The sequence below is a fragment of the Littorina saxatilis genome, linkage group LG1, assembly GCF_037325665.1.
Source record: "Littorina saxatilis isolate snail1 linkage group LG1, US_GU_Lsax_2.0, whole genome shotgun sequence".
NCBI classification, from domain to species: Eukaryota; Metazoa; Mollusca; class Gastropoda; order Littorinimorpha; family Littorinidae; genus Littorina; species Littorina saxatilis.
The window spans coordinates 42,567,905-42,579,941 of NC_090245.1; the positions used below are offsets into that span (position 1 = coordinate 42,567,905).

At 42.0% G+C, this 12,037-nt stretch overlaps 1 protein-coding gene across 1 annotated transcript; it reads left to right on the plus strand.

The window, feature by feature from the left end:
* Positions 1-206: 206 nt before the first annotated feature.
* Positions 207-8,621, plus strand: LOC138970242 (uncharacterized). The gene is made up of 5 exons (XM_070342741.1): positions 207-269; positions 2,636-2,749; positions 3,363-3,434; positions 4,241-4,412; positions 7,315-8,621. The coding sequence occupies exons 1-5, from the start codon at positions 259-261 to the stop codon at positions 7,630-7,632; spliced, it is 687 nt and encodes a 228-aa protein (XP_070198842.1). The 5' UTR covers positions 207-258; the 3' UTR covers positions 7,633-8,621.
* The last annotated feature ends 3,416 nt before the right edge of the window (positions 8,622-12,037 follow it).

Here is a 12,037-nt window from a genome sequence, read left to right on the forward strand (position 1 = left end):
TCTCTCTCTCTCTCTCTCTCTCTTTCTCTCTCTCTCTCTCTCTCTCTCTTTCTCTCTCTCTCTCTCTCTCTCTCTCTCTCTCTCTCTCTCTCTCTCTCTCTCTCTCTCTCTCTCTCTCTCTCTCTCTCTCTCCTCCGTAACCCCTCTCTCTCTACCTGTCAACAAATAAAGATGAACCGAATCGATTTGTGTCGTTTTTCAGCGGAACACCTATCGCTATGGCAACCGAAGAACCAGGAGTGGTGGGAAAAGCTCTGTATGCTTGAAGGGTGAGCGTTGTGTTGTTCGCACACCGACATTCGCTGAAGATCGTTATTGGTTACGAAAGCAATGCATGCTTTATGCCGTATTACTATGTCCAAATAATTCGTATTACAATGAGTATCTTAAATCGTAAAGAGGCAGGTGGATGCGTCCAAGAACATTTTCTATTTTAATGTACTCAATTTAAGGAACAATAGAATGTTGTCATTGTTATTGTTTTTATTGGGAGGGTGAGCTTTGTGTTGGTTGCACACTGAAATGCACTGAAAAAGCTTATTGGTAACTAATGCTGTGCATCCTGGAAGGGTGAGCTTTGTGTTCAAGTTGGTTGCACACTGAAATGTACTTTGTTTGTTTGTTTGCTTAACGCCCAGCCGACCACGAAGGGCCATATCAGGGCGGTGCTGCTTTGACATATAACGTGCGCCACACACAAGACAGAAGTCGCAGCACAGGCTTCATGTCTCACCCAGTCACATTATTCTGACACCGGACCAACCAGTCCTAGCACTAACCCCATTATGCCAGACGCCAGGCGGAGCAGCCACTAGATTGCCAATTTTAAAGTCTTAGGTATGACCCGGCCGGGGTTCGAACCCACGACCTCCCGATCACGGGGCGGACGCCTTACCACTAGGCCAACCGTGCCGGTCTGAAATGTACTGAAGATTCGTATCGGTAACTATAATGCTGTGCATCCTGGAAGGGTGAGCTTTGTGTTGGTTGCACACTGACATGTACTGAAGATTCGCATCGGTAACTATAATGCTGTGCATCCTGGACGGGTGAGCTTTGTGTTGGCTGCACATTGAAATGTACTGAAGATTCGTATTGGTAACTAATGCTGTGCATCCTGGAAGGGTGAGCTTTGTGTTGGTTTCACACTGAATTGTACTAAAGATTCGTATTGGTAACTTATGCTGTGCATCCGGGACGGGTGAGCTTGACACAACGAATAATGTAACAAAAACGAATAATGTAACAATTGTTACATTATTCGGGGGCCGCCCCCGAATAATGTAACAATTGTTACATTATTCGGGGGCCGCCCCCGAATAATGTAACAATTGTACTTTACTTTATTCGTTTTTGTTACATTATTCGTTGTGCTTTGTGTTGGCTGCACACTGAATTGTACTGAAGATTCGTATCGGTAACTAATGCTGTGCATCCTGGACGGGTGAGCTTTGTGTTGGCTGCACATTGAAATGTACTGAAGATTCGTATTGGTAACTAATGCTGTGCATCCTGGAAAGGTGAGCTTTGTGTTGGCTGCACATTGAAATGCACTAAAGAAGCTTATCGGTAACCACAGCTGTAGCCGAAAGGCCGAGAACCAATAGACTTCTCCTACTGCGGCAGGATTATTTGACACATTTTGTAATATGTTACTGTCTTTCTGGACAAAGAAACACTTCAAAAGGCGGACTGTCTCCCTTGAAAGTCCTACTTTTTCTGGTTGCTTCCGTCAATGGCACGATTACATTTTTATTCAGGGGACGTAACTTCACGGCTTCTCTTGTCGGATTGCTTTATGAGTGAACGTGCAAGTCGTTGTTGATCCATTTGTCAAAGAATTCATTTGTTTTGCACCCTTTTTCTCATTTTTGACTCACCCGAGTAAACAGAAGACTCTTAGTAATGATCAAGCACTGTTGGGCTGTCCAGCCTGCTGTCTGAAGACGAACAACTTTACGTTTCGGTTTTCGCGGATGCTATTACTGCCATATTTGTGAAACGTTAAATACTGGTAGAATTTGTTGATGTTAAAGGTAAATCAGGTTTACCTTCGTCAAATTCAAGGTCACAGCGGAGTCATGTTCGCGGTTTAAATATGAAACAATTATGAATTCCTTTAATGTTTTTACAGCAAGAGCTTTGAAAGCTCGCACATATGTACATCTACGATTAAATGACGTCCAGACCTGACCCAAGTCTGGTTGGCCCTAGTCAAGGTCAGAGCGGGTCATATGCGATTCAAAAAACGATTTTTTTTAATTTTCTTCAACGTCGTTGAAGCATCAGCTTTGAAAGTTCACTTACTCCCGTGCTTTGATGGCTTTCAAACAAACTTGCAAGGTCACAATGGGGTCAACTTTGGGTTAAAAGCTTTGGAGTTTGGAGCTATATATTTAACTTCACACGTTTCCAGGGTTTGCACATGAGCCAAGTCTAGTTCAACCTGATCGTTTCTCAATGTCGCAGTGGTGTAAAAGTAGGCATTAACATTTCTTCAATTGCTGTTGAGCTACAGCAACAGATGATTTGTTTTTGATTCGTAGTATGATAAAGGTGAAGCGTTTGAGCATTTGTTTGTTTTCATTATTCTTCCTTATTTATGAATTAGTATTAATAAAATAACTATGTGCAGGGAGTTGGAAGAGATAGACTACAAATGTGTGGACAGCAGACGGATGGGAAACAGAATTGTGTGTTTCGACCCTGAACTCTTGCCCCAAAACAACTGTACTGTCTACTCCTTTGGGTAAAATCTCTCTCTCTCTCTCTCTCTCTCTCTCTCTCTCTCTCTCTCTCTCTCTCTCTCTCTCTCTCTCTCTCTCTCTCTCTCTCTCTCTCTCTCTCTCTCTCTCCATTTATCAATCTATCTATCTCCCTCCCTCCGTTCGCCTGTCTGTCTGTCTGTCTGTCTGTCTTGTCTGTCTTTGTCCGTCTGTATGTCTGTCTGTCTGTGTTCGTCTATCTGTGTGTGTGGGTGTGTGTGTGTTCGTCCATCTGTGTCTCTGTGTGTGTGTGTGTGTGTGTGTGTGTGTGTATGTATGTGTGTGTGTGTGTGTGTGTGTGTCTCTCTCTCTCTCTCTCTCTCTCTCTCTCTCTCTCTCTCTCGTACAGAACAGAATCTCACAACAGTGCACGGTCAAACTTGGAAATGGACCTTGGGATCCAGGGAAACAGATTTTTATCAGCTCCCACTGTTTTCGTTTTCTTTTTGTTCCACCCGCTTGAAGTTGGAGTGTACAAGTTTCACTCTGTCTGCTTGTTTATGTTTGTTTATTTTGTAGAACAGATGTGCTCATTGTATGATGTGAGGAATATCGTTGTTGTTTAAATCCTCAAAATGTACTGTATGTCTTTTCCAGAATAAATTTTGACTTTAGCTTTGATGATGCTATGGCGGCCTATGGGTGTACAGTCTATTCATTTGACCCAAGGTGAGATTTGTATCAATAATTTCAAGTAATCATCTTTAATGTTTCTGTCTTTGGCAGTAACTGGTTGTATTAAAATGGGGGGGTTGACAGAGATATGGAAGAGGAAAGGAATTGGGATGGCTTTGGGGCGGGCAGAATGTATAAATTGAGTGTTCAGGAGGATAAATCATGGTGGTGGAAAGGTTCGGGGATTGCTTTGAGGCGGGCAGTGGGGCTGATTCGAATGTTCTTGAAGTGAGTCAAGATGGTGACCACAAGAGTGTGTTCAGACGAAGATCGCACTGCCCATGGCGGGAATCCATACAACTATTTTGGTACACACATCTTCAGTGGGATTGATTTGAATGATGGGATTCGCGCAAAAGAAAGCAGGGGTTAAGTGAGTATGTTTCACTCAGTGAAGAGTTTTTACTGTCACAAGACTATCATGGTAAGCAAACCGCACGGGTAGACTGACGAGGAGACCATGACTTATAAAGACAACAACCGACCGACAATGCATTAACTGTCGCTTATTTCAAAACAAATGGCTCTTTTATAGGACACTGGGGGGGGGGGGGGGGGGGGAGGGAATTAGGTCTACAACAATATAATGGAATATCGTCAACAGGAAAAATTCACACATCAGTTTATCACCCGCAAATAGCTCAAACCAACGTCCGTGAACTTCCAGTCAGTCACAGAGTTCTAACTTCAATATCTTCAATTCAATTCAATCCAATTAAATACAATTCCTTTCTAAATCAGAGAAGAAGCTCTGGAAATTACTAATTCTTTCAATGAGTTTTATGTATTTTGTCTTTCAGCATGAATGTATCAGAGCACAAGCACGCTGAGAGAGTGTATTTCAAAACAACCGGCCTTTCGGGAAAAGACGACGACCATTTTCAGCCTCGCATTGACGGTTACGTCCGGTCTCCTACCACTTGGCGCATGCGCCGCCTCGATTCCATCATGAAGGAACTAGGTCATGCCCCAGTAAGTGTGAACATACTTTGCAGAGTTTCGATTCTGTGTAAGAAGGGAACCTTGCTGGCCAAATATTGGTTGGTTGGCTTGATGGTTGATTGGTTTAACTATGCACTTATCCGTTAAAAGTTGAAAGTCAATGTCAATGTACAAGTGTTTATACGTGTTTAGGAATGTGTGTGTGTGTGTGTGTGTGTGTGTGTGTGTGTGTGTGTGTGTGTGTGTGTGTGTGTGTGTGTGTGTGTATAGATGAGACGAGGGAAATATGGAGCTGGAGCAGTATAGAACCTGTGCAACATAGAGCTGGGGCAGTATAGAAACAGGGCAATATAAAACTGTGACAATATTAAATCAGGGCAATATCGAAGCTGTGCAACAACGCGTTGGGTCAGTGCTTGTGGGGTAATATAGAGCGTGACAATGTAGAACCGGAGCAATATGGAGCTCGAGCAAGGAAGAATCCGCACAACGTATGTTTGGGGCGGTATAGGGCAATATACAGCTGTAGCAACTTGAAAGTGAGGCAGTGTAAACCTGGAGCAGTAAAGAACCTGTGCAACATTGATTTTTGGCAGTATAAGAATAGGGCAATGCACAGCTGTAGCTATATGATAGCTGGACAATGTAAAGCAGGAGCAAGGTAGAGCCTGGGCAGTATAAAGCTGGAGCTTTGCCATGTAGAGTTGGAGCAGTCAAGCTTGGTAATATAAAAGTTGTGGCACTATAGAAGCGGGGCAGTACAATACAATACAATACAATACAATAACTTTATTAATCTCTAAAAGAGAAATTACATTGCTGAGCGTTTGTGTCCGTAATAATAACATACATAACACATTCAAAATAAACATTTGTTCTTTGTCCTGAGAAAATATAGCACATTGGTTATCACATAAGAAAGTATATTAAAAATAAATTAACATGCATTCACCATCAACAATGCACAAAAGAAAGTCAGCACCTTGCCGGTTATCACATGTTGTCTAAGATTAAGAGAGTAGAATGCAAAACAAAATCAACAATACTGAAACAATACAGAACACTGACCCCGTGCATCAGAGCGACAACACCAGCATCTACCGCCCCACCTGAGAATTGAAGATGTGAATTGCAGATGGAATGAACGAATTTCTGTAGCGTGTGGATCTTGCGGTTGGTTGTCTGAATCTGTTGCTCCTGTCTGTCCGTCTACTGTCAAATTCCGGTCTGAGTGGGTGCGAGTCGTCAGCCAAAATCTTCTGTACCTTGTCAGTCAGTCGTCGTTCATGTGTTGATGTGAAATTGTCCTGCTTCCTCCCTACCACCCCACTTGCTTTCCTGATGAATTTATCTAATCTATCCCTGTCTTGCTTGTTGATGTTGCCACCCCAACACACGGAGCCAAAGTACAACACACTATTGCACGTTGAAGTGTAAAACATCTGAAGGATTTCTTGTCTGATGTTAAAAGACCTGAGTTTTCTCAAAAAGTACAGGCGAAAGTGGAGTTTCTTCACAAGGGCATCAGAGTTTGGTTTCCATGTCAACTTATTGTCTATAATCACCCCCAAATACTTATACTGCTCTACCTTCTCTACGACCTCCCCCTTGATCACTATCTCCCTGTGTACATGTTCCCCCCTCCTGTTGTCCATTATCATTTCCTTTGTCTTCCCCACATTAAGCTCTAAATAGTTGTTTTCACACCACCCCACAAACCTATCTACCTCCTGCCTGTAGTCAGAGTCGTCGTCAACAGTCAGCAGTCCGGTCAGTCCAGTGTCGTCAGCAAACTTGGTTATGGGGCAGGAGTCACTAGAACTTCTGAAATCTGCTGTGTAGAGAGAAAAAAGAAAAGGTGAGAGTACTGTGCCTTGTGGTGCCCCTGTGTTTGTGCAGATTGTGTCTGAAACTGATTGCCCCCCCACCCTAACATACTGTGGCCTGTTTGTCAGGTAGTCCATAACCCAGAGGATGGTTGCTGCTGGGACATTCATGCTAAAAAGCTTCTCCGCCATTAAATGAGGCTGTATAGTATTAAAAGCGCTGGAAAAATCAAAGAACATCAAGCGAATATAAGAGCCAGGCTTTTCTAAATGAGAGTAGATCTTGTTTAAAACATTCAACACAGCATCATCAACACTCCTGTTTTTCCTGTATGCAAACTGACATGGATCAATAAAATCTTTCACACAATCACTCAATTTGAACAAAACAACTCTCTCAAAGACTTTCATACAAACAGAAGTAAGTGCCACAGGTCTCAGGTCATTCATGGTTATCACAGTCTTTTTCTTTGGCACAGGAACAATGCATGAAGTTTTCCATAGGGCCGGTACCCAGCTAGCACCAAGCGACATGTTAAAAATGACTGAAAAAATATAACTAAGTATAGAGCTGGAGCAGTTGTATAGACCGTGTGCAATGTAGAGTTAGAGAAGTCAAGCATACAATTAAAGCAGCAGGGCAATATAACAGCTGTGGCACTATAGAGGCAGGGCAGCATAGAAGTGAAGCAGTATAAAACCCGTGCAATGTTGGGACAGCGTGGAGGGGAGGCGATATAAAACCTGGGACAATATAGAAGCGGGGCAGCATAGAGCTGACTCAGTCTAGAACCTGCTTAAAATAGAGCTGGAGGGGAGCAATATATAAACGCCAGGACGGGGGAAAATTGGAGCAGCCAAGAACTTGATGACAAAGCTGACCTCCTTCAATGTTGGGACAGCGTGGAGGGGAGGCTATATAAAGTCTGGGACAATATAGAAGCGGGGCAGCATAGAGCTGACTCAGTCTAGAACTTGCTTAAAATAGAGCTGGAGCAATATAGAAACGCCAGGACGGGGAAACATTGGAGCAGCCAAGAACTGGACGAAAACAAAGCCGACCTCCTTCAGTCCAAGGTTCATGTGCCTTCTTTGCTGTTTTTCAGGGGGCCCTCACCTTGTTAAAAATCGACATCGAAGGCTACGAGTGGGACGTGGTGCAAGACATTCTGTCCACGGAGGGTCTGTTCCAGTCCATTCCACAGGTTCTCCTTGAATGGCATCTCTTCGCCGACTATCCGCCTCGCTCTCGCTACGACGAACTTATTTCTATCTACTTCCGCTTCCGGGACACGGGTCTCCGAAAGTTTTATTGGCAGAGTGAGGGGAGGGATCATTTCATTGGACGATTGCGCTCACAGACAGAGACTTCCTGGGTCAACTCGAGGTTTCTACGGTCGTCACGGAACACATCGGTCAAATGATGATGTGTGCCATGAACTCAAAACAGTCTTTCATGGTGTCTAAGATTTTGGTGCATGATGCTGCAAGGTTTGTTTGTTAGCTTGATCTGATTGCAGTTGATTACGTATACGTTTCTTTCTTTTTTCTCATATTATTTTTGTTTTGTGTGAGTTTAGTTTGTCTTCTTGAACTGTGTGTGCTTGTGTTACATATGAGGCCGTAGCTTAATTGTTTTTAGTTGCAAAGGAAACGAAAAACACTTGACAAGGCAAAAGTGGAAGTATGATTACATAATGACCGGTCCCACTTTCGATGTTCATTGTCGTCATGAGTCCGTGTAATTCTCAAATGTATTGGGGGTGTTCTGAAAATCCTTAAGACTCCCAGCTTCTGACAATGCCTCATGACATTTATAATGACGTATGCATATCGTAATCTGTCCTCGGTAGTGACACAAACTGTCATGTTCCTCTAGGCTGCCTCTGCAAAAACAGCTAGTTTAGAATGCAACCCATTATGTTTTACGTTCATGTCTAAGAGCTCACAAAAGAGGGAGTTTAGAGCCATGATGTATTATGATCTCATGAAAGATTTGTATGTCCCTCACACCTACCCCACATTCTAATTTTAGGCTTTAAGGAACACATTGATATTTAGAAAGGTAATGAAGATAATTTTCAAATGCATTTTTGCTGGTTCATCCGATGTTTTAAAAGACGAATTGAAATTTGATTGCTATAAATTATAATGCAAAAACAATTGATCATCATTGACATGAAAGTGAATGTGGGTGTTTTATGTGTGCATGGAGAAGTAGATGTGTGGGTGTGAATTAAGTGAGTGTTTTAATTTGAGAATGGTATGTTCCAGTTTTGTGATTTTATTTTAATGATTTTGTGGATGCTAAGCTGTGGTCATTTTACTGTGTCCTTTTGTGTATGACGAGACCAACGAAAATCAAGGTTTGTAACCACACTCAGATAATAAACTTGTACTGTATTTCATTGTACTCTATGGAATTTTGTTTTTACATCGTATTGCATTTCCCAGAATTGGGCAATTGCGTGAGAGATGAGTTTGTTCCTTAATTTATTGCATAAACAGTCCAGATTTATCAAATAATGCCCATGTTCTGCACTGCACATGCAGTGACATTTTATGTTACTTGCGAAACTTAGTTCGTGTTTTTACATGAAAACCTTTTTTAACTGGTCTTTTCCCGTGAAATGTGCTGACATTTTAGTGTTTTGATCTATTTTGACTTATTGCACTACAGGAAATCCGGGTTAGTTTTAATACATAATTTATTTTATGAGAAAAGTGGGTGTATCAGGACTTAAAAATAAAGTTTTATGTTTACATTTTGCCAGGGATTCTGATGTAATTTGTTTCTTACTGGTGAAACCCCTACCGGAGGACGATATTATAAGTTTGGTCATAAACACTAACAAACAGGTCCGGCAGTAAATTTGGTGGTACTGCTGACAATATTACGAAAACCACAACGGGGACTTTCTTTTAAAACCATTTTTGTGTACACATACTGATTCTGAAGACTACAGTGGATGAGCAAAAATGTATTTCGTTTGTAATCGCACTCTGTGAATTTGACGAAATAGTGACATTTTCTTCCGCTTTTACCGTTTTATTCCAGTTGAGATTATTATCTTGCATACTGCTACACTTGCTGAACATTCTTAATCCACTGGAAATCGATCCAATTTCCTGGTTTTGTCAGGGCACAACGCACAGTACGGTCACCCGTCACGGTGGTCGTTTTTCGGCGAAAATCTGGATCACCTGGCACTTGTTTTGTATCATGCGCGAATTTTCACAAAATCGACTCAAAACGTATGCTTCCCTGCCGAGAAGGATGTCTTATGCTGTAATTGCAACCTTTTATGCGCTCCACACCTGCATAAGTAGAAATGACATTACATAAGAAATACGCCAGATAGCAAAACAAAACAACCTGTTCTGGATAGATACTTAATTTGGCTTTCTCCTCGTATGTAAAAGTTGCAAAGGTAAGCCTATTCTGATTTTGTGTCGATTTTTTAATTGGTACCTGACATTTTTGTCAGGTCGATTTTGGGGGTACCCTTACGTCGGCGGCGGCCACGTGATACCTACAACAGAAATCTTTGATCTGAAAAGTGTGCCATATAGTCAAGTGAAGGGCCTTTAATGGCATATAGAGTTTGAATGAAATGACTCGGGAATGATATGAGTGTTTTAGTTGGGGTACAAAAATGGATGCAACAATTGTTTTGCCCAGTTTATATCGTTATGCAAGTTTAAAGGAATTGTCTGTCGATGTGTGTGTGTGTGTGTGTGTGTGTGTGTGTGTGTGTGTGTGTGTGTGTGTGTGTGTGTGTGTGTGTGTGTGTGTGTGTGTGTGTGTGTGTGTGTGTGTGTGCGTGCCAGGGTGCGTGCGTGCGTGCGTGTGTGTGTGTGTAATTTAGACACGCCTCACAAATGTTCTGTAACTATGCTAATTAATTCAATGAATGTTAATAGGCGAGAAATCATCTTCTGATAACTCTTCTATGGTTATGAGTTCCGATTCTGTTCATCGTCATAGTTCTGGTAGGTACGCGCATTCGTCGAAGCAGACAAAAGTCCTTGGATTTAGGGATTCAAGTCTGTAATCTTTCGAGCGCAAGCTCATTCCATGCTTCATTGGGCCTAAAACGCAACATTTTCCACTGCAGAATATGTACCGCCTCGAAAGACTACCCCACACAGCATTTTAAAAATCCAAATTATTGACTTGCAGGATCCCGTTATCAAGCATAATTAACAGGCCCAAGGCGAACACCATACTTGTTTTTGTTGTTGTTGTTGTTGTTTGTTGGGTGTGTGGGGTTTTTTTTTGGTTTATATTTTTTTTTTTGGGGGGGGGGGAACGGGGGGGGGGGGGGGGACGACAGCGATGACGTCACGCTTGACGTCAAAGTTAAAGGTAGGCAAGGTGTTGGAGTCTAGAATGAGCAGTATATGATGGTAGAAAAGATAGACTGCCTACAATAAACAGAGCAATCGGTACTCCCTCGAAAAATGTGTGTCATGTGAAAGACATAATGAATGTACGCTCTAAATGGGTTTGTCATAGAACTCAGCAGTAGTTGGGTCAATTCACAATTCGAAGGCAAAACAACCCAACGACACTGAGCACAAAAAGGAGAGGATATCTCTTCAGTGCTACACATCTCATGTTAAACAGCAGTGTTTAGGCCAGAAACATAGCTTTTATAAAGATTTGCCTTTCTTCTGCTCAAAATTTGGGTAAAGGATTTGAGCATTATTTGGGTATGACGTCACAGGTCCCTGTTAAAATTGAGGGGTTTTGACAGCATGATTCTCTTTAAGCCGTCAAAAAGGCGAATAAAACATATTGTCATCATTTTCACGAGTTTTCATTCACAAACACCTGGGAAATAAATCTCATGTTCCCCATGCAATAAATCGAGGTGGTGAATGGGTTTGAGCTTTCAGGTGAAACGTGGATTGTCAAAGTAAAAGCCAATCAGGCTGATTGTTTGATGTGTGGAACCATCGCGGCTTTGGATTTGTGTTTCCGAGGACAACGATTGTAAGCATTCACTCTCAAAGACCCACTCAATGTTGATAATTACCGCGTCGACTCATGGTCAATTTACAACTTATCTCTGTAATCGCAAAATCCACAACGAAAAGTCATAAACACTTAAAAAGAAAAGAAATATGCTCAACACTTACTGAACTCACACGTATGATCGCAGCTCTGTACATTTTCAGACTGGAAGAAAAGCGTCAACAAGCTACGTTTGACGTCACATACAAGGTTGACGTATTATCTCGAGCTACTGTGACGATTCTTTGTGGCCCGGAGTTGGATTCTAAAAATTCGTCTCCCTGTGGGTTATTGTGCATTTTGTTGCACAACCAAAATGATGACAAAAACGATGTTTGGTGGCTTGTTGTCAGACCAGCATTTTGTTGTTGGTCCTCGGGGAGCATATCGCCTTTTGTCTCATATTCATCAACCGCGGCCTTCGGCCTTGGTCGATAAAGATGAAATACAAAGCTGATCTGTCAACAAGCCACCAAACATCGTATAATGACATAATGCCAAGGTATGTTTCATAACTGAAAACATTAACAGCTAGGGGGATGAAAATACTCCAATCAAAAGAGGCCTGTGGGCAGAACCCGGAGACTAGAATTTACGAAACCAAAACTATGCACATACACAATTTTTCCAAATGTCCCGCATAAAACCTCTTTGACATTGTGTTTAATACTGTACCTTAACTCAACAGTAAAACCAGTGAACATGTACGGCTTGTAAGTGTATTACTATGCCAGTGAATAATCGTACGCGAAGCCAGTTTAAATGGTTGCACAACAAAATTGGTTGATTAAAATCAATAAGGGCCCAAG

What these genes read in the sequence shown, in the direction of transcription:
- LOC138970242 (XM_070342741.1), top strand. An exon ending in TGTACTGTCTACTCCTTTGG is followed by an intron (nt 2,750 to 3,362) that starts GTAAAATCTCTC and finishes TGTCTTTTCCAG; the next exon opens with AATAAATTTTGACTTTAGCT. An exon ending in AGGAACTAGGTCATGCCCCA is followed by an intron (nt 4,413 to 7,314) that starts GTAAGTGTGAAC and finishes GCTGTTTTTCAG; the next exon opens with GGGGCCCTCACCTTGTTAAA.